Source organism: Antennarius striatus, chromosome 11, assembly GCF_040054535.1.
Source record: "Antennarius striatus isolate MH-2024 chromosome 11, ASM4005453v1, whole genome shotgun sequence".
NCBI lineage: Eukaryota > Metazoa > Chordata > Actinopteri > Lophiiformes > Antennariidae > Antennarius > Antennarius striatus.
The window spans coordinates 8,857,501-8,881,273 of NC_090786.1; the positions used below are offsets into that span (position 1 = coordinate 8,857,501).

Below are 23,773 nucleotides of genomic sequence, written 5' to 3' on the forward strand. Positions count from 1 at the left end.
GTAGAGCAGTGTTTTATAATATCAGTTTAAAACATGATATACCTGAGAGTTTACATGGCTGAGTGTATGAGGTGATGTCTTGAGTAAGTGACTGAGCGATTATATCACAAGTCATGATTTTCAAACACTCTGTTTTTCTAAAGATGTCCAGATACGAGTCAAGATGTTTCAGATTTTTTTTCCACCTTTATTTTGAAATAATAGATTATCTTTATCTTGGTTATGAGTTGATACATGTTGATCTCAAAATAATAATTATTATTTCATAGTGGTTGTTGTGGTTGAGTTTTGACCTCTTATTCTCAATTCATTTTCTAGAGGTGATGAAATGTAGGTGATTATTTTGGTTTGCAAGACACCTAGAGAAAATGGACCAATAAGGATCAGTCAATCAAAAGAAATTTCTTGCCATTGACAGTGCATGATATTCCACCAATAAACAGAATTAGAATTAGAATACTCTCATCTGGATAGAATATCTATAAAGAGGTAAAAATATATGGTAAGCAAAATCAAATTATCAAATCAAATTATGAGTGTTTCCATAATTAAGGAAATAATCCCTCTTTTTGGCATGAGACAGATGTAAAGATGTCACTTTCTAATTTCTCTTGGTGCAGTAGTTTTAGTTTCAAGAACTGTCAGGACCTTTAAAATGAGACAATGCGAACAGATTGCCCAATAGATTCTCCTTTCAAGCAAGTAAATATGTTGTACTCATGGCTGTAAAAGTTTTTAATCGTTTTATTAATGTTGTTTTGTCACTTTTGGTAAAATATTTCATCTGCTCCATTCAGTTTACGTCCTCCGGTGAAGTCATTTTTCATCCACGTGTCTTAGTTAATTAGTTTGGTTTGTAGTCAGAGGATCGAACAAAAAATAACAAACAGATTCCCAGGAACATTTGGTTCCTCCAAATCAGTCCAAAATATTCTCTATTAAATTTTAGTGTGGATTTAGATAACAGGGTTTATAACTTTAAACCTAACCCTAATCCCCCCTTGTTTTAAGACAGGTGTTTTGAGGATAAAATGCGTCTTGAAAAAGATCCATGCATATTTGAGAAGTTGGTACATATGAGTTTATACATTTTGGTGTGGAGCCAAATAAAAATCTGGATCCACCAGGTTTGATTATGTTTTCATTGGGAGCGGTCTGCATCATAAATTACGGTGACACAGTCATGAGTCATGAACAGATGACACAAATCTCTGATGTCTTTTTTGCTATTGTTGCATGTTTCATTGTAATCTATCATGAGGTTAGCAGTAGCAGCGTGCAAAAACAATGGATGGCAGTACAAACTTAATTAAAAACCTACTATGATGATAAAATGAAAACTAATAAAAATGATAATAAAATGAAAACTAATGAACTGTTTGAAAGAAAGAGGTTTAGATGTTTTTCACCGTGATGCTCTCTCTCCTGATGCGGCCTCCTGTGTTTGCCTCTTTTAAAGCAGCTAGTGTTTGTGTGAGCCATGAACACAAGCTGTGGCTCAACGTTCGGCTTGACTGATCTTTTCTATTGTGTAACTTCACAACGGGTCTCTGCTCTGAAGGAGAAGTTTTACCTTCATGCCTGCTCAGTTCTTCATTACATGCTCATCACTCTCTCGCACACACATAAAAATACACAAAACTCCTCCACACACTCCTCAAAAGAAGAAATAATATTTTCACTGAAAGCTTCTTGAACTCTACAGATGGGATAACAGCCACTATTTGTTTGCCCAAATGCTTCTTCCTGCTGACTGCTGTTATGCAGTCAATCTGTTCTGGAACATATTAGCAATAACAGAAAAATTATTTAACCATACAGTCTCATTTTGGTGCTCAGACCAATTATAATCCATTTACTCTCAGAGGATTCTCCGTAAACTGACAGAAAATAGACAGTGACGTGTAGAAAACTGTGCTCTGCTGCCCTCTGCTGCTGATGGGTCACGTTACACCTTTATTTCTATTCATTCAGAACACTCCGTGGAACAATGTGGCAGCCCATAGTGTGGATGACTTAAAGGGTCAGCAGTTATTATAGAAAAGCTCAAGCCTAGAAATACATGGAGTGGAATATGATGAAATACCTCTTAATTTATATTACATCACTTTATTTTACAACTGCATTTGACGGTGTTTTAGGTTTGTTTTTGTTTTAATTTTTTTGCATTTTTTTCATTTGTTGTTACTTATATATACAGTATACATATGGGTTTATTCTACTACATCCAAACTTTACAGTGCCTTTAGAATCACTTGAGAATAAAAGGTTGATATGGAATTGTCTAAATGTTTATCAACAATTCATTTCTGCGCTTACTTTCTCAACAAGAACTAATGCAGTCACAGACTGCGACATCCTGCGACACCCCTGAATTCAAAATTTTACCTTGACCTATTTGACCTATTTATTTATTAATTTTCATCCCCTCTGCTGCCCGAGTAATGTGCTTTTTGTTTCATCTTTCTATCTGCAACGGTTGCGAAGGTATTTGGTGGACATACGAACACATGAACACTGAAAACTATCACCGCTTTGAAACGGGATGTTATTAAAATCTGTTTCAATACATGAAACACTTTCCATCGTCAAACATCACCTCCAAAAAGGAAAGATTTACCAAACCAGACACATTTATTTGATACTGATTGCAAGAAGGTAGTGAATGTACTGAGCTTTGAAGATCTGGATGAAACCCAGTGAGCGTTAACTGCTGAAAAGCTGTCAAGACATACACATAGCTTCATTTTCTTTTTCCTTTTGACTTGACAGCTTGTCAAAATGAATGACAAATCCTCACAGGGAAAGAAAACAGTGTACTCAGACGTTTCACAACAACATCTGAGTCCTTGGCAGAGAGTAACTGCTGGGATTAAGTGCATAAGTGACAGAGGGAGGAGCACACATCAGATCCAGTCTTCAAAATTCAGTTCATAGGGCAAACACAACATGTGAAGTGGTATGAAGAACATCAGGACCTCAAATAAATACAGGGTTTGATTCCTTTAGTGCTGAAACAAACTCAGCACATCAGACAGACTTTGAGCCAGATCATCATAAACCTGCTAGCTGGATTACAGAACAAATAAAACTCGATAATACAGATAGCTTCCTTCGCACAGCAAACCACAGATGAAAGAATTAAGTTATTGGTGAGCCATTGAATGGAATGCAAATATTATATATCTAGTGTTTACATGTAGGTATTTTTAAAAGTGTGTTTGTCTCATATAAAGAAAGGCAGTCAATATCAAGAAAAAAATTTGCTTTGAATCAGCTCACTGGTGACTATCACACAATCCCTGCTAACAGACGAGGCGCAGCCTTGGATGCAGTTGAGTCACTAAGATAATGTTTTGGACCACAGAGGCTGAGTAAAGAAAGAAATTGCAAGTACCACAGTGCACTTTTGACTCTAAGCGTGTCTCCCACATGGTTTCATCTGCGCAAGAGTTTTAATGCAGACACAACTTTACGAGACAGTTTTTTTTTTTACAAATCATCATCACACACATAAGAATGTCATTTGGTCCAACAGACAGTAGTTACACCCAGTGTTGTCATTGCATGCATTTACAAGTACACATATCCTTCAGTGAAAGTAAATAACACTTAAACCTAAACTTATTCAACATCCTGCAGTCACCACTACAACCATGAGGTGAGGGTGAAACACATCTACCGTTTGGACTCTAGTTACCTGGTGACACTAATATTTCTGATATTTCATACAGAAAACATGAACCTCTGGTGTTTTTTAGTGATCCACAAATGTGGTGTTCACGATTTGGTTGCTGAGCTGAACAACAATAAATCTAATTCTACTATTACTTGTACAGCGTCTTGATAGCACCCAGTGATGTTATAGAAGTCTATGTGTGTAATATTTCAGTAAGTACTTTGTACAGCAGTTATGAAGCCCTGAGGTGAGCCATTTTTATTCTTTATCACATCCACTGTTATTGTCTCTCTATCCACATATGAACTCAACTATCTTCAAAAATGGCACAGAAAGCACACCACATAAATGGACATCATCTTCTTATAATGAATAATTTCATGTCGTTTGTGTGATATTTCTCTAGTTTCTTTTCATTTATTATTTTCGTGTTGTTGGATTTATTCTTTTAAGGCAATATTTCATGATTGGATTTCAGGCATTTTGAATTTCGTGGGCTCATCATTTTTCACGATTTATCCAAGATTCATACTAAGTTCCTGGTGGGCAGTTTTCGAAAGCAGAAGAAAATAAGAGATACACTGCCAGTTTTTCCATTATAATAATTTTTATGAATAGTCTACATATCTTAATGCAAAACGAAGTTTTATTTGGACCTTTGAATGTTTTTGAATAAATTAAGTAAAGTATAAAGAAATCAGAAATGTGAAAATCATCACTGAGTTGGGCGGCAGACAACACGTTCTGCATCCAACACTGCTGCAGATTTGCTTCATCATATAGGATGGAATTTTACTGTCTTAATTTTTTTAAACTCTAAAATCTATTCTGGGACAGCAACACTGAACCACAGCAATCAATGGAAAAATTAGTTTGAAAAGGCACTATGGAAATGGAATTTTTTTCTGTTTTTTAGGAGAACCAGGAGGACGGAATAATTGTAGGATTCTTTGAAATCACTTTGGAGATCAACCTGAGAATTTATAATCATACAGTTTTTGTATTTGGGGTAAAAAAGGATAACTTTCTCTTGAACTCAATGAACAAAATTATCATTTACCTTTCTTAACTCACTGATTATAAAAACAATTGTCTTAATCTAACAGCATCAGCGTATGGGCAGAAAAACTTCATTTTCTCCCAAGACAGTGGCTTCGCAGAGTCTTTAGTGCATAATCTTTTCACATATGGAGCCTGAGCTATCCGAGCCATACTCTGCAGGAGTCACACGCATCATTGGTGAGTGCCATCTTAAGGTGTGACAAAATGCAGATTAAATACCTATTAGCTAATGCAGCCATCATAGCAAATCATTTTTATACATTCATGCTGCTCTGCAAAAGATGCTGTTGACACTTATACTTTTTTAATGCTGCCCCTGACGTCACTCATCGTTTCTGCTTTAGTTAGTGATGACTAAATCCATAATCACTATTCAGACATGAACATGGTGTAAACATACACAAGGCTTCTTACGGCAGGTCCTGATGGATGCCACTGGGTTGTTCTACCCTTCGTGAGTTACATTTTCCATATTTTTCATATTTTGAGATTTTTTCTGGTTTTCTCATTGAAATCAATTTCCTTAAAAAATAAATAAAATAATTGTATCATATATCACTGAAGTTGCACTGACATGTCATCATGCTGTTCAAACAAAGCCAGATATTAATAGGAATTAAAACAATTTGAAAAATGTAAGTTGTTATTGTTATGCTCTCACCAACCATCTAGTATTTTCTTTTTTAATGTTTCTGGCCTCCAGTGGATTAAACAATTCTCATTTTGAAGCATGTTCATTCAGTGGTTCAAATACACACACACACACACACACACACACACACACACACACACACACACACACACACACACACACGGAACAATTACATCAGTGATTTGTTGGATTAGTGAAAAAGTGAAAAAAAAAAAAAACAATCATGAGTCTCAGTGACTGATTACACTTGTAAACACGACATACACATACATACTACATTTTCTACAGTTGAAATCTTTGTTTTGTCATCAGTAAATCTCATTTTCTAAAGACTATTTCATTTACCTATGCATATTTACATAACTTAATTATTCTTTTTTCTACATTTTTTTATAAGAGCAGTAAATACTGCTATTTACTACTTCTCTGATAAATAAAATTCTCCTTAAAGTGAACAGCTGTAGTGGGAAAAGTGAACAGGTTCTCTTAGCAAATCGCTCCACAGTACTGGTGTGAGTGAAGCACAGTTCTTCTGAATAACATGGTAATAATATTGTAATATGACAAAGTAAAGTGGACTAGGGAGTCTTTATTAAAGTGACATATATGTGCCATGCTGTATAGTGGTCCTTCAACCATTTAAGTGCTCTCCACTCACACTTCTATAAGCTGGACATTAGATGGCAAATCTGAATTGGTTATTTGGCAGAAAAGGTGCCAAAGTCCAAACAGTTTCCATTTCAAATGAGAGGAAAGCTGTAGATAGTTTATAAGAAATGCTTTTAGCAAACATTGGCATGGTATAAAATTTTTTTTCTTAAATTGGCAGATTACTTTGCAGCCAGTTGATGACACCCTCCTGAACAAGAGCTACACCTCTGAAATCTTCATCTCCACTAAGATTCCTTGCAAAATTTATTTAATCTTCTGAGTCAAACTGTGAGGCTATTTTTATTTCCTGGACTTCAATCTTGCCAAGAATATTATTTGAACTCCTTCCCATGGCCAAGATAGTGGTTGCTGCGTAGCAACACTGGCTTACTGGAGGACATTTTGAGTGTGGTCGGCACTGCAAATACAAGTACAGTGCAATACAGTGAGCAATAAATAGTGATTTATTTTTGTTAAAAAATAATCCTTCATCCTGCTATGACTGACCTGACATTATTGCATAATGGCTGGACCAGTTGATTTCACAGAAGAAATGCATGTACTGGTATACATTTACGTTCTTGTCCATGTCTACCCCAGTCAGTAATCAAACTGTTAATAAATCAATCACAAGAGCTGGTGCCTCGCCGATGGGTGTGACAGGATATCTCCAGTGAGTACAGTACGCAGCAACACAATGCCTCTGGGTCACAACAGCATTAATAAACTGAGGCTCACAAATGGCACTTCCACTGGCTAAACGCACGCACAAAAAACATTTCAAAACCCACCTGGAGCAGAAATCACAAACATCACAATCAAAGATCTTCATGCATGCAGAGTGTGAGCACACCACACCACCTTACTAAGCTTTTGTTGCAGGATCACAGGTGTTTTTGCAGCGCACATGCTTGAACAGTCTTATGAGACATTCACATCAATAATTGATCTGTTTTTAGGAATTAAAACTTGAAGCCGACATAATTTTTTGGGGAAATTTCTCACAAATTCTTTGTTCTGTCCCACAGCTCTGCTTGTGAAATACCTCCCGGTTAAAAGTTACAGTGAGATTTTACATGGCTCATGATTCTGTACTGTGTCCTAATGAATATTTACAGTCTCAAAGATAACAGCTACAGGAAGAGAGACATAGGCTTGGCACTGTTTCACTATCATCACATCGACACAGACCAAGGAGTCTGTACAACCGCAATGAGGAGTGAATGTATATGTGACGGGATTGTGAATGTGTGTGTGACTGTGTGTTTGTGTGTGTGTTTCCATTGTGTGCTCCTGCTGTCCTGGTCCTCCTCCGCCTCCACCTCCTCACTGCGTGGGGGAGCAGTCGTCTAAATCCAGCAGCTCTCTAACCAGTCTCTCTCCAAACTGCGCTCGGCTGTAGCGTTTGACCGTGTAGGCGTCAGACATCTTGTACAGGATGTACGCGTTATTGATGGCGATGCTGATGCTCAGCCAGAACACCTGCTGCCAGGTCTTGTTGGGTTTGTGGAAGATGAAGTACCTGTGAGAAATGAGAGCTGCTTAGTTCAAGGTTTTATTGATGGATGTCCTATTAAATGAATGAGTAACATTTACGCTCCACTATAAATGATGTGGCTTAATGCACGACTATCGACAAGTGCAACCTTTGCTGACTAGCAGGTGTTAATAACATAATCAATTCGTTTACTAACCTCGAGTGAGTTTGTTCCTTTAATGATTTCATTATTAGACAAGGAGGAAAACAAAAACCTCAGAATTGCAATAGCTTTTTTGTGTGTGTGTTTTGTTTACATACTTAAAGTCAGCTACACAGTAATTACTATCTCAATTTATCACCCAGTTCATCATTTGGGTAATAAAATAACAGAAATAAGGGGGGGGGGGTCGAACTTTGACTAAAGAAGTTGTAAAACAGCTTTTCAGTCCACAAGAGAAACACAGAAAGTGCAACAATTACTATCAACAATAAAGTAACGGATTATCTATTCAGCTGTAACTTGAACGGTCAATAAATAATAATCAGGGATGGTTTCAAATATAGAGGAAGCGCCCTGATGAAGATGATGATGTTTTATATGTGTGACAGATATGTGTGCAAGCTTCATAAAGAGCTGACTAAAAGGAGAAGAGAAACTCCTTCGAATTGGGTCAACAGCCCTGCCCCCCAGGAGTTCTTCACTCTCTGATAGTCAAACCATGCCAAAGCAGGATGTATCTAAAATCTTTCTCTTTGTTTAAGAAGTACATTGATCGACTATGAAGGTGTTTTAATGAGTGTGTATTATATATTTCAAACTAATCTAAGGTCGGATTAATTATGAAATGCTGGACATACTTGCTGTACTTGTCGTCGTATTTGCAGATGTAGCTGAGGTGCGCTGCGAAGGCCTCGACAGCCAACGGACAAGGGATCTCCCCGCTTTTCCTCTTTATGATCATACCTGTAACAACACACAAAACTAACACTGAGAGAAAAAAAAAGAAAAGAAACAAGATTCTCCTGAAACCTGTGGTCTGTGGTCAACCGCAGACAGCATGGGAGATGAGGGAGCGGAAAAGAAGTGCTCCTTTACATGGAGGGAGAATGAGTGAAGTGACCAATTATGTTTTTAGCTGGTCTCCCTGTTCAAAGCTGCAGTGCTTATTGGGAATTTTTTTTCACAGCAGAGATTCAGACTAGGCAAACCTGGAATTGACAACTAATAACAGAACTCAATCAGCCAAATAGCACAAATTCTAATGTTCTCAAACTGGTGCAGGTAAATGGAATGCAGCCATTATTTAGCCCGTTGTCTGACCGGTCCATTTCTGGATTCAGAAATTTGATGTGGTTTTATTTAATATGTCAAACTGACATTTTCTGACATCATGTTGTAAAGCAAATAGTAACAACTGATGTAGTTTAAACATTTAACAAATCACGTCCAAGTCAGAATGCATTACTGCCTAAAAAGCAGAATAGCCTAATCTTGTCAATTCCAGGACATGGATTTTCATAGGTTACAAATGCTTATTGATTTTCCCTGACGCTAATGTTTAACTACGGTCACATCCAACCCATTAGGAAACTATAACCAACGTTGTTTTAATGGAAAAACATCAGGTTCACTCATAAACTTTGTGCATTAATACATGATGTGGGAATATCTGTTCTGTATTTAAAACTCTTAAAAATCCAACCAGACAAATTGGTTTGTGAGGAGTTTTATTCATTACTGCATAAGAGCAGCATTTACCTTGTTTCATTGGAGAGTAACCGTTGGTGAGAAACCTGAAGTGTCCCTTGTTGTACCAGCTGATCAGCGACATGTTGCCTTTCATCATCACTCGAGATTGGCCGCGCTGTGCTGGCGTGGAGCCGGACACCAGCATGCTTTGCGGTAAGCCTGTGCAGTCACTCTTCCTGGTGCTCAGCAGACCACAGCAGTAGATATCTGAAGAAAAGTGGGAAATGTGTTAACATGTGTGTCACAACTGCAAAGAGGACAGTTGTGGGACATGGATGTTAGAAATACAGAGAGGGTGTCTTTGCTTTACTAATTCTAAGTTTACTAATCTAAGTATTAACAAACTGATTTTTTTGTAACAAATTTTTCCATAATTTATATAGGTTTTTCTTATGTTACATTTAATTAAAAACATGTAAATTTGAGTACATTAAATATTTTAGATTACAATACACATTTTTGTATTATATGTTCACATACTTTGAAGATTTTTTTTCTTTAAGTCTTATATGGATTTGATATACAGTAACAAATAAATAGCAATATTATAACAATTTACCATAACTATCTCTCTCACAGACTTTATTAAACTGCACCGAGGTTGCTCACTCTTTTTGTCTTCCAACCATTTCATTTGTGACAAACTTAAATACTGATGAAACAATCATGTCGCTGAATTGTGCTGACTTAATGTTCTCAATTTGGAGAAAGATTCCTATCTGCATAGTATAGGTATGCACTTGTTCTCCGTGTGTGTGTGTGTGTGTGTGTGTGTGTGTGTGTGTGTGTGTGTGTGTGTGTGTGTGTGTGTGTGTGTGTGTGTGTGTGTGTATAAACAGTAGAAGGCTGCACAGTAGCGAATAATTAACTCTTTTTATAAATCCAGTTTGATAAAACCGAAAGAAAGTCAGACAAAAAAAGATTCCTGGTAGATTCACCACATGAAAAACATAATACTGATTTTATCTGCTTTTTATTTTAATTGGCATACAGCAGTGCTGCCTGGTTGAGTTCAAAATCTCTCCCCTCGTATTGTTTAGTGAAAGTGCCATAAATGTAAAACTCTTTCAATCTTTTCAGGCTGTGCCAGTTATCTTCGCAAAGTGGGTTTGAACAGTTCAGCCAAATACAGTACTTGTTATCTGCCTACAATGATCGACTCATTTGTAGCCCATTGTGGCACGATGACCTGTCCCACATCACTGTAGTACTATAAAGAATAAAACAGGTCAATACCCCGTAACCACCAGAGCTCTTGGCTTTGTTCTTGCCAATATCATGAAAAAAAAGGCCAAAACCAGAAAAAAACCCCCGATATGGAGAACTCATGAGTCCACCATTATGCATGATTCAATCCCCATTTGGATTTGCACATTGAATGCTAAGAATACTAGCCTAGGAATAGTTTTCCACAGCATTGGGGTCTCTTTGCATTATCAATAGGTTTTAGCGATGTTGCTGCTGGCAGATCTATGCCTTCTGTTTTCTAGTTTCAGCTGTGATGAGGCTTAAAACTCAGAGTTGAATCTTGCTTGATTTATGGAGCACAAATCTCTGGCAGCACATCCTAGGGGTGTTATGGTCCAACAAGTCCCTCTGTGTAAGATTTTTAGCCACTGAGGAGAAAAAATATGAGCGATGCTGAAAACGTTTTTCTTCAGGGTGTGAGAACAGATGAAGAGAAAAATGAATTCTTGCTTCACGTTGCTGTGTTGCAAAGTCTAAATTACAAGTTAACACAACAGACTATGGTTAGAAAAACCTGGATTCTATCATCAAACTGATGAAAATACACTTAGAGAAAACAAAAAGCAAAAAAAGATGAGTAGAAAGATTACAATTAAAGCACAAAACAATCTATGGTAGATGAAGAGGTTAGAGAATCAGGAAGATAAAAATGAAAGTTTTTTATTTGCATAGCATGGCCGAGACCGACCAAGAGATCCACATCTGCTGTCGTATCTGTTGCTCTGCGTACCCTGTTTGCTGAATTCGGAGAAGAGGCTCAGGCTGGTGATGGACGGCCCAGTGAAGATGATGGTATTCTTGCCAGGGATGTTCTGACAAAGCTGCTTGGCCACGAGGCTGTGGAGCTGAGGCTTGTTCTTCAAGGTGGCCAGACCGTCTGTCCCCTGTCCTTCCTTCAGATGGACTGAGATCTGCAGAGTGGGTGCCAGGACATGCAGATAAAATAGCCATGGAACTAAAAACTTGATCAGTTTTCACTTAATGCAGAGTTTTGCCCAGAAGTATTTCACTGATGTAGTGTTGATTTATTACCATTAAAATGTAATTTGAAGTCATAAATAAAACACTGTTCTGAAGTGGTGTCAGAGAAGATACAGTGATGTAGATTTTAACAAAAATCAGCTGAACTCATGAATGATTTTGGGAGATCCTGTTGGTAAAGACATCCTGCTGGTAATGGGAACTTTTTGGGCTGTCCTGGTTGCCTAACAGAAGGTTTGCTGTTTAATCTGACTGGAATCATTTTCACTCATATGGCCGATGTGACCAGTTGACTTGGCTGTCAATGTCTATAGTTGCCATTGCCATAATGGCATTCCATAATAGGACTTTTCTGTGCTTTCTTTCTGACACAGGAGCAAACATTTAAAACACTTCACAGCAAAGTCTTTTCATGTGGGAGTCTTATTTCCATTCTCCGAGCACATCCAATTCAATCAATCCAATCCTTGCTGAGTTGGTGGCTTGAGCTGTGCTCCCTGGACAAACACACCTCATTGTACATGTGTACAATGAGGAACAGCTCAGTGGACATCCTGCATTTAGTTTTCTGCTCACGAGCTGAGCAGCATTAGCCTGATTAGCCGGCGTCCACGTCAGGCCTCTGGCTATTACACTAAGTGGCCGGTGGTGTGCATGATGGTGCAACTCTGCATGGGGCACCGGCTAATGGAATCTCATTGATTCACTCCATTAACTCGTTTCATTTCTTACATTTCTTTCCTTCTTCAACACAATTCATTTAGAGGGAAAAGGTCTCACTGCAGACACACACTGGCGTTCAGTAGAGTGGTAATGCCTGAGTGACTGCCAAATGACTAGTCCCTGACAATCCTTAAGGGATCATACGATATGGCTTTAAATGATGGGGATTGTGATTCTTCTTTGAGATTTAGAGAATACAACAAAAAGTCGTTTTGTCCATTATTTGATTTAGTATAAACCAAGAACATTCTATGTCTTCTACGATTCTGGAATGCATCCAGGCTAAAGGAAACATCCTCTGCAGTGAGAGCAGCCAGCCTGACTTCTATGTATTTTTGGTTTCTGTGTAGTAAAAGCCCTTTGTTTTCCAATGCTGCGTTGAAGCAGGATGTTCCTGCCAGAAACTAGCATCCACACTTCACTGGTGTAGGGTACAGAACATTTTGGCTCTCATCATAATATCACAATGGTCAATCTGAAAAGAAGAAACGATTAAAGCAAGTAAAACCCATTTCTTGTGTGAGAATCAAATGATCATTTGAGGTTTAAGTATTGAATATATAGTGATCCCAACCACAGGTAACCTCTGTAGCTATGATGTTGGTTTTTCATAATTCAAACATGTAATTGGAATTATCTTTAACTTTATTGTCAAATCAACATCTCAGTAAGGCGTGGGTCATCAAATGATTCTTTTAAAAGTTCTTTTAAAGTTAGTTAAAATCCTGATGTCCCTCTTTAACAGTTTCTTGCGTGGATGTGTGGGGGGAGTGTGTTCCAGAGGGTGGGGGCTGCAAAGGCCCTGTCCTCTAAGATACGGTGCTTGGATTTGGGGATCAAAGTGTGGTGGATGGAGTAGAAGTTGGGAGATCATCACATTTAAAAAAATTAACAAAAAACTATATATGTTAATCAGGGAGTCATGTGCTAATGGGTGGCAGAGATAGAAAGTCTGACCCAGATAATCCTACACAACAGCAGCAGAAAAATCTGACATAGACCATTTTTGCCCTGAAAGTATTTGTCAAAGATGAGTTTGATTATTGCATCTTCTGCATGCAAAATCCTCCAAACGTTGAAAATAAATGAACAAAACATGTTTTTCTAAACAAGTTGGCTGAATGCAAATGAGGTTTGGGTTTTGGTGAAGGTCAATGTTTCACAACGCCTTTCAACTGACTCCAGATGGCCTTCTCTGTCTGCTTTTTTCTTCCTCTCCCATTTCAGGTATGAAGTTTAAATGCAGAAATTGTGCTACGATTCTAAATAACATAATAATGCAAAGTAAAGCAAAAACACAAATGTCTCTCTTCTCACACACACATACACACACACACACACACACACACACACACACACACACACACACACACACACACACACACACACACACACACACGCATACAGTGTGCTACCTGACAGATAAATCCCGTGGACGTGCACTGTCGAACCCAGAGGCTGAACTTCCTCTTCTTCCTCTTCCTTAGCTCTCTTTCCGTGCAGGTGGTGATGAACACTGGGTCTTCATCTATCAAGGGCTCATGGAGAACCTGGAAGCACAAAAGTGTGTACATCTTAGCAGATCACGACAAAAAGAAGTATAAAACGTGCTATGCAGAAAAAAATTCTGAATTTAAGACACAGAAAAAAACAGTCCTCAGATGAGCAATAGGAGGTTTTACATTTCAGACCAAATGACATAAAAACAGTAAAAAAAACCATTCATTTTTGATTATGGTGAATTGTATCATTCCTTTTATATTTTCCTGGAACATCTCTTTATTCCTGGGATAGGGCACATCTGATATTGGGCAGGAACTTTCCAACAGGGATTAAATCAGCAAACATTTGCGAATCCAAACACATACAACTAGCGGTATTAACAGAAAGCAAATATTTTGCAACCCTTTCTTGGATTATTAAACCTGGCCATGTATTTCCGAGAGATGAATCCATCTGCCCAACAAATATTTGCATTTCAAATCCTCCCCCCACCCCACCCCCCCGCCTCCTGCTGCTCCAACATTTGACTACAGCTGCGGTGAGCAGCAGCAGCAGAGCCAACAGCTCTCTCCTGTTCTTACACTGAGGACAACAAGTTAGTTCCAAAGCTGAATCAGAGAGTTTGAGATTAAACAAGTGGTAAAATTAATGAGGCTATCTACCTTTAGATGGATGATAGTCGAACCACAAAAGCCTTTTAAGAAACATCTCATCCTGTAGCTTCTGCATTAGCACTGGTGTTTGCTGCAGCACATTTCTCCTGGTGAGTGGATATTTGTCTACACCTCATCCTGACAGCTGAATATAGTGTGGTCACCTCTGTGTATGAAGCTTCAAGTAAATCATTTACATGAGTTCATTTTACCTTTCGTGAACAAAGGGAGAAAGAAAATCCATCTATCCTGTCCTGCAGTGCCACAAAAGCTCTCAGAGGCTGAAGATGTGCAGATCAATACAAAACATTGCCTACAGATCAAAATAATGTGAGCAAAAATCATTTTCAATTGGGGATGATATAACCTGTTGGATAAATCCAGGCTTGAAATTGTTAAGTTTTCCTGTATCCCTACATTCATGTCCTCAGAATAGAAAAGATTTTAAATGATGTATCAATGAACTGATTAGTTGATCAGCAGAAACTTCTCATTAGCCGCTACTTGGATTATGGAAGTATTTAAATGTGTTGTGTAAAATGCATTCTTTAGAGCCAAAATTCTTGTCCCAGGCTGTCTAATGTCAGTATTTGCTTTCCTTCTTAACATCAAGCCTAGAGAGGAAACAAATAATCTTTAATGTCCCTGAGCCTCCAAGAGTACAATATAGCTGCAAATGTTTCCACTTTGGAAATAAGAGAGAAGAAAAATGCAAGTTCAGTAAAGAGATAAAAGGATAATATATGGAATAAGTACCAAGTGATGTGAGCATCGCTTGGTACTGGGAAGTAATTACACTGGTGTGGAGGGAGAAGAAGAAAATAGCAGGGATTTAGTCCATAATAAAGATAAATGAGAGACTACTGACATAAATCCACACACCCGGCTGCAGAGCAAAACCAAGATGAAACAGGAAGCAATCGCTTCAATTCATTTCCAAAACTTCAATCCTGCTGTTATTTTATAGCCACTAAATATTGCAATCAACCATTATTTCAGAATAAGTTAAAGCAAAAAGTGTTTATATATATTTTATTTTTAAAGAGGTAACAGGTTCCACTAGAACATTACTGATCATCCCTCCTTCAAACTAGGTTCTAAAGATATATGATATATGAAGTAGTACCCAAACCATAAACCATACCATCTTTTTTCCTGTCTGTGAATTATCAAATCACACACAGAAAATACAGTAAGCAAATTGAGAAAGAGGTTCTTCCTCAGTCAGGACTTTAGATTCGCTGCTTCTTTAATGCCTGCTGTGATATTGTTCATCTAGTGAGGACAAGGAAGCAGGAGTTGAAGAAACTTCAGTCTGCCCAAAATAGAGTAGCAAGGCAAGTGCTCTACTGGCCTACTTGCATGAATGTAGATTTAACTAACTCAGTGTATCTGAATATAATTTGAAATATGTTTGCTGGAGGGGAAATTCATGCTCAAAATACTGTACAGCTAAAGTAACCAATGTAATCGCCAAATGGTTCAGCACGAACAGAAGGCCCGTTATCATGTTTTGAAGACAAATGACTTCAATGCGCCTTAGACGATCACCTCAAATGATCCTTCATACCTGCCTCCCACCCATGATTAAACCCTACATATTAATGTGATTAATGCAATAAAGTTGTTGATCTATTGTAGGTGAATGTATTACCCAGCTGTCCGTAAAAGATGCATTTAAAGACCAATACCCTGGTAAAGTGCACACACACCTGTGTTTGTGACGGTCTGAAGGTGCAGCTGAACGACTGCTGCAGTGAGTCCAGAAAAGGTTGAATCTTGTAAAGGCCCTGGTTGCTTCCCTGCGATGGCCGGAAAGCCACAATGTGGAAGTATTTGAGGATCTTCTCAAAGCGTGCCTGGCTCATCTTTAAGGCAATACTTTGGTTGCTGAAGAAGCCTGAGCTCCAGATGCTGAGGACCGACTCACAGCGGTGCACGCTGGTAGAGATGACAAAGCCCAGAAAGGCCTTTATCTCCTGAGCCGTGACAGGACGCCAGCCATCATCTGAACCAAAACGCTCCTGGAATTTCTTGGCATACATATTAGTCTGGAGGACCATGTTTTGGATGCAATTGTCAGGGATGAAGAGCTGGAAGAAGTCTAAGGCTGTGGCAGTGGCTGGCAACTTCTGAGCAGGGCCTAGAATAAGATAGGAAGGGGGAAAAAAGTCAAAATATTATGATGGACGAAAACGGACAGTGACATATCCAGAGTCCCGTGTGGGTTTATTCACAGACACAACTGTCACTTAATCCCAGCTTTAAACTCGGGCCTTCGATTTCTACTTGGCTGCAAAAATGTCTTTTTAACACTGCAATACACAAAATAAGATTTTGTCGAGCTATCACTGCCAAGACTGTGTGGGATGCATTCAAATGTCTTATTGCTTGCATAACCATTGTCCTCACATAAGAAAAATGGAAACGCAGACAGTGAGCATATCCATTAATTGCTGTCAAACTGTTTAAGTAGTTGTTTTTCCTTTAAAATGTTATATTTATTACAAGAACGAGACTGAGTTGTGTTTTTGGACAGCTTAAATGTTTTGATGGTATTATTTTAAAATTGAATGTGAGTTGAATCTGATCCGGGAAGGCAGCTGAATCAGGAGGATGCTATGAATTAGAAAGAAAGAGATAAATGATGCATTTAAACACAGATTATATCAACACACAAAGGACACGCTATCCTATATACTGTAGTCATTATCTAATTTCCAACTAGTGATAGTTTTCATGTAATCTGGTATGGCAGGGGGTGGAGTAGCTCAGTTATTTAAAAAAAAGCACCTAATCAGTTGCCCCCGTGGCATGCTACACATGGTTATGTTACTAAAATGCACATGCATTTCTCAATCTTCCAAATCTGAATTGTGATCCGGATTAGGACACAGATTGTGATCTAGATGTGGATCATACATAGCGACAGAGACAGACATGACTAATCAATGTCTGTTTTTTCTTTTTAATTGTCCGGATATTATTTTTCATTTGTTTCTAGAAAAAGTTACACAAAAATCCTTGTAGTAACATGTGAAAAAGTTATCCAAAATTTGCATCTTGGCCTTGATCCATTTGGAAATTTAAACAAGGCATCCTTGACCAAAGAAGACAGCTCCTCCAAGTCCCATTGCGAAAGGTCATTTAAACACCCTGATATGGAGGCAGCTGGAACACCTGACCATTGTGTGTCGAGTCTTGTTAGGAAGAGAACACCTTTGTTTTGAAGCGATAAACAACTAGTTGATAAACAACTAGTTTATTTTGCAAACCACTGGTTACGACAGTGGTTTGCAAACCTTTTACTATTCATATGACCCCGACATGCTCCAGATTCTTCTTGATACCCCCCCGACCCATGAACATCTTATATCTTTAGACCCTACTATTTTTTTAACACACTTTTTAACTGTGCTTAACATTTAAATATATAACCCAGAATAAACATCATGTAAATAAATGCTTTTTATTTGGCTTTCCATGTCTCACTTTACCCACCGTACACACAAAAAAGGAAGAGAAAAGGATTTGGCAGCAGGTTAACAAACACAAAGTCTCACCTCAGCACAGATTAATGAGGGGGATGTGTTTGAATGGCCTCACATAACGTTGCAATGTTGGACATAGTTTCAGTCTCAGACAGTTGTCTACACTATTTCTGTTCCTGTGTCATTAAGCAAGTGAGAGCTGAGAACCCAGTCTCTCATAGGTGAATGGCTGCAAACTGCATGGACCTACATTCTTATAGCTCAGTTTGTCAGTTCAGGAAACTCTGTACTGAAGGTAAACTAAAAACTCTGGCAGGGTTTTCTAACCAAGCTCCATATTCACCCCCCCCCCCCTCTATCTGTGGGTGTCTCCTTGAGGATGTCTCTCTCAGACGTAAGTAGCTGACATAAGAAATAATGAACCCAGTTATCTCTGCTGCCTGTTTCTGTAGAAATAACTGTGCAACAGTGCAGAGGAGGTCTTTGACTGCACGATACTGTTCATCAGTCTGAGTTTGTTTGGACACGCAAAGTTATACAGATGACTGGAAAACTATCCAAACTACCTGTCACACAGTTCAAACTCAACATATAGGAGAATAATTATATTGAGCTGCTTGTACTAAACAACAACACAAGATGTAATATTATCTAAAGATAGCAGCACATTTTAAAGCATATTCAAATGGCTTGAAGCACAGTTCAATATTTACTTAAAGTAATTACCAGTGCTTCCAGTGTGGAGTGTTGTATGTTCATGTATTGAAGGGAATGTGACATTTGCTTTCTATTCAAAGTCTGTGGGCCTTTAGGAGTTAATGCAAATTGCAGAAATTGGCTTGATGTGTTTGCTCTAACAAACTAGAGATGTTTTTCAAACGTTTTCGGAGTTCTGGAAAAAGAAGTTGGCCGCTAAACGACTTCAGGCTCAACTGACCAGCATAATCATTATCAGAACAGCTTGGAATAAAGTTTTCACTCAGCAGAAACAAAAATAACAAGGGCCTTTGATTCCAGTTTGAGATGAATTAAATACATTATGCTTAAGAGTTGAACCTAAATTTCTAAACACATGGAGGAGAAAAAGTATAACCCAAAAGCTTGAGCTAAGATAGCAGAAATAGCCGGGGCGCAGCTCAAAATCTCATTTGCGTTCAATTGGAATTGAAAGCTGAATGCAAAACAAAAAGTGTGACTTTCTCAGAATCACTCATGGATAAAAAAAACCCTCAGACATTCAAATAGAAGGTCCACAGAGGCAAAGTGACTCATCGCAGTTCATCTCTTCAGTGAGCTGATGATGGACTTCCTGTGTCTTTGAGCACTTCCCTCATACTTCCCTGCCAGCTGATGTTCAGTTGAGTCTACATAACTGGATTGAGCACATGCAGGAGTCTTCCTATATTAATATCAGCTGATACAGGCAGACAGCACTGATGGGAACTAACAGTAATCAGTAGACCTCGGATCTCAGAGCGAGCGATGCAGGGTTACAGTGGTTGGGGTTCTATCGTTATATTATCTTAGTTTAACAATCAGCTTTCTATAGTTACAATCTATTGACATTTAAGTATCTAAAGAAAGAATCATCCACTTTTTCCAGGTGTTGGTCTATAAGAGGAACTCTTAAAGAGGAATATCTTCTAATATTTTAATTGCTTTTTGTATTTCTACTGTCGAACAACAGACCTCTGCCTGGTAGAGCTTTTATAGCCATGGATTTAAGAATGAGAGATTACCTTGTCATTCAGGGGATAAAGCCTCCAAACAGATGTAACACCCTCAATTTTTGTGGAAGTGTCTATTTATGCTGACAAATTCTAGCTTTTGCATTTCATTCTTAATAACATCAATTTAAGTTTTTAAAAAAAATTGTGTTGCAGGTACAGCACTATGATCTCCACAGAGTGTCCCGTTTCTACTACGCACCCAATGAAATGGTTGAATTATTATAAATTAGAGGCGACTAACTCAAATAACTGCTTAGTTTTCATAAGGGAAGTTAATTTTACCAAACCCTGGAGAAAAAACAAGCAGCTGATTTATATTTTGCATTTATTCTGACGCCTCCAGTAGAAAACATCTTGTTAAGGATATATGGTTTTTAGACAATCTTATAAGCAAAGAATTACTAAAAATTGGATCATAAAAAATGCATGGATGGTTACATGTACATTTAAAAATACACGTGTAACATTCTGACAAGACTGACATATGGTGAGCACAAATAATCTAGATGTACTCCAGAAAACAAACGCACAGCCTTCTAATTCCCTTCAGCATCCTGGTAAAAGGTGTTACATAATCTGAGATGTTAATGTTTTTTTCATAATCCTTAGTTTGGTCCTTTGCCACCACTCAAACACAGCATGTTCAGACAAGAAGATAACAGAACAGGATGCATCACATTTTTATGCAAGATAATTTGTTTTCGATCAAAGGAAAGCATTGCAGCATCCTGATGTGACTATATATATTTAAAAAAAAGACACGAGCCAAACAGTTGGAAGTGATTTGTATGATGTTGACTCAATGTTTTATGACAGTGGCTGATGATTTGTGTCTGTGGTGAACCGTCTCCGAGGAGGGGAGCTGTCACATCAACACTTGGTTGGTGTCAGAACTGTCACGGACAGACAGAAAGACACATAGAGTGATGGACAGGAAGACTCACAGGGAAGTGAGAGGTAGACAGAGAAATCCAGATATATGATAAAAATATCTCTGATAAATCCACTGAGGACGGACTTCATGGAAAAACTCGTTGAGCTTAAGCAGCATACCGTCACATGCCATTATTTCTAGCTGAGAAATATATTTATGCAGATGTGCTGGTGGTCAGGATGGAATCATCCTTTACTCTTTAGTCCGGTTAAATCCGAGTGCACTCTTGGCTACTTAACTTGCAATGTGTGCTTGTGTTCTCTGGGAGTCTGTTCATCATTTCAACTTTAAGGATGGTGGAACCACACCTTTGCTGCCTGTGCTTGTGCAAACAATCCCCAACCATCCATGCAAACAGCAGGAGCTTACACAAAGCAGACAGACATACCTCCCTGCCTCCTGAGTTTAAGGTCAGCTGCATGAACGCATCAGAGCAGGACGCTCTGATGCGTTCATGTCACCTTTATCTCACCGAGGAACATTTTATAATCCGGCCCCACTCAGTTTCAGATTATTTTGGTGGAGTGAAATAAAATCTACTCTCAGGTCCCACATCTGTGCTCTGTCCTACAGAGGGATTACCTGAAGTTAGCTGGGTGATCTGGAACATGACCACTAACAGAAATGTTGCTCAGGTTCCCTACTTTATGAAGTAGTAATACTTTAATCATACCTGATATTTTCTGTTGATAGAAAAATTAGCAAAATACACTCTCTTTGCACCCAACAGGTGTACTTAAGCTAATTTCCTCTAGTTACATTCCGCGAAGCGGTGATGTATTGTAATTGTCAGTGGTTGTGTATTAGTCCGTCCGTCAGTTTGTCCACCAATTATCTTCACAACCGTTGCAGATAGAAAGATGAAACAAAAAGCACATACTCGGGCAGCAAAGGGGATGAAAATGAGATGAAGACCTTGACCTTGAGAAAACTAGGTCAAGGTCAAACTTTCACTTTTGTACTTTTTCAGGTACACATCTCTGATATAATCACAAATCAAAAAACAACATTTTCAGGAAGACAGAGGCACAAAAAATGTGTAGGTCTGGGTAAAAGTTTGAATTCAGGGGTGTCACGGGATGTTGTCGTTTCTGACTGCCTTGTTTCCATTTATGACAGGGTCAGCTCTGGGTTATTTTTATTTTGCCTGTTAAAAGGCGGTTTCAGGACATCCTTCAAGGAAAACTGTTCAGTTTTAGAAAAATAGGAACAATAAAAGCACAGTATTAACATGCTCCTGCGGAAAAGTGCCATGATATAACTGTGTTATGACCTCTGCTTGGATAAGAGATGGGAGAGCATGACAAGCTCAAATAAAAAGGGACTACACAATAAATCACAAGAAAGTGTCCAAACGAAATGTGTGTGTGTGTGTGTGTGTGTGTGTGTGTGTGTGTGTGTGTGTGTGTGTGTGTGTGTGTGTGTGTGTGTGTGTGTGTGTGTGTGTGTGTGTGTGTGTGTGTGTGTGTGTGTGTGTGTGTGTGTGTGGACACCACGCTGTCTGCCTCCACTGCTATGACACAGGAACACAGTGGACTACATGGGGACCACAGGACCAACGAGTGACTTAACAAAGGCGCAGTGTCGTGCGTTTCTCCGTCACCAACACGGACCCAGACCTACCTCCAGCTGTCCCAAAGCATCAGCCTTCTACCAACACTTCCAGTAACATGTTTTAGAGAGACACAACTGGGAAAGAAAAAAAAAAACCCCGAAAAAACCAAAAACACGACATCGTGCGCAACTGGAGGCACCGACAGCCCAGTTCTGCCCCTTATGCGACAGTGACCCTATCCATCTCACCGTGTGTCTCCTTGTACGGGGGCACCGTGACATCCTGCAGCGTCTCCTTCCAGCCCTCCTCCTCTGCCTGGCTGCGGGACAGCGACCCGGGGGGACCGGCGCCGGTGACACCTCCTGCGCCCGCTCCGCAGCTGTGAGCGCTCTCCTTATCGTTCCGTTTCTGGGGGTGTTGTTTCGGCTGCTGCTGGTCCTCCTCGCCGACCTCGGCTATGTAGTTGTCGGAGTCGGAGTCTCCGGAGGTGCTGTAGAAGGGATTGTCGCTGCTGTCATCCCCGGACTCACCGAACACGTCGTCGGATATCTGCAGGCTCTCGTAACGGGAGCGGGCCGCTTCCAGGAGAGACAGCGCCTTCCGCCCGCACTCCGCCATCTCTCTCTCTCTCTCTTTCTGTAGTATTGGTACTCTTCTCACCCCTTTTCCTCTCTTTCTTCCTCCTTCTCTCTCTCTTTCTCTCACCCCGCCTGGAACATGCAAGTGGACACGACGTGACAGTCTTTAAACGCGGCGGCTACACCCTCTCCCCTCCTCCGGACGCTACACACGCAAAACGCGTGGATCCGGAGAGAACTGTCCGCCTCAAGGGTACTGAAATATATTTTTTGTCAATTTTAGCTGCTCCCCTGGGCAAAAATGGGACGGTGGTGGCACAGCATCCGGGTTGGAGGACCACCAATTTGTCCGCACGGAGAGCGCAGTGGCTGCCTCGGCATCACCTGACAGCACAGCCCTGCCCTGTAAACCAATAAGACGCACTTTGTCATCCGAACTCAGAGAGGAGCGGCGACTGGAGCGAACATGGAAAAAACTAGGATAATCTAGCAGCGGAATAAAATGGTGGACGTAAAAAAAAATGGACAGTATGACAGGGAAGAAATGATAGAAATTAAAACTAAACTGAATTTATATTAAAAATGTATGATTTTTTAAAAATTTATTTATTTTTAGTCTAGATCTGTACAGGTAGAATGTTTTATTGCTCATTGACTGCTCACATGTTCAATTTGAGCAGTCGACCCGATTGAACCTTTAGACAGAAGCTGGTGTTTCCTTCCATTTTCCATCAAGTTACTGTTCACTGTCTCAACGCTTTGTGCACCAGTAGAACCATGGTATAAAAGAAATTCTAACCACAATTCTGTGTGCCAAAATCTGTGCATTGTTATATGAATATACACCGTACACTGTAGAGACTTAGAAAGTATTTTCTTCTCAATTTCATAAGTTAACTTGAGTATGAATCAGGGACATTTTCTTCTCCTCTCCGGTCGTCCCTATTCTTCATTTGCTCTTTCGGTATTATATAATTTATGGCTTTATAAAGTTGGTAATACTCTGGCCAGTATCAGGACTGCGGGTAATATTGGTCAACCAAGCACCGAAATTTTTTCTTTCTTTGGAAAGGAATTAAAAACCCCACCACTGAAGGCATGAA

The 23,773-nt window shown here is 39.2% G+C and overlaps 1 protein-coding gene across 1 annotated transcript; it reads right to left on the reverse strand.

Moving 5' to 3' along the window:
- Nucleotides 1-5,718: 5,718 nt before the first annotated feature.
- On the reverse strand, nt 5,719-23,462 carry pgbd5 (piggyBac transposable element derived 5). Its single transcript, XM_068327302.1, has 7 exons — nt 22,341-23,462; nt 16,095-16,525; nt 13,642-13,776; nt 11,253-11,433; nt 9,284-9,481; nt 8,383-8,488; nt 5,719-7,566 (listed from the first exon to the last, which is right to left on the reverse strand). The coding sequence occupies exons 1-7, from the start codon at nt 22,708-22,710 to the stop codon at nt 7,371-7,373; spliced, it is 1,617 nt and encodes a 538-aa protein (XP_068183403.1). The 5' UTR covers nt 22,711-23,462; the 3' UTR covers nt 5,719-7,370.
- Between the last annotated feature and the right edge of the window lie 311 nt (nt 23,463-23,773).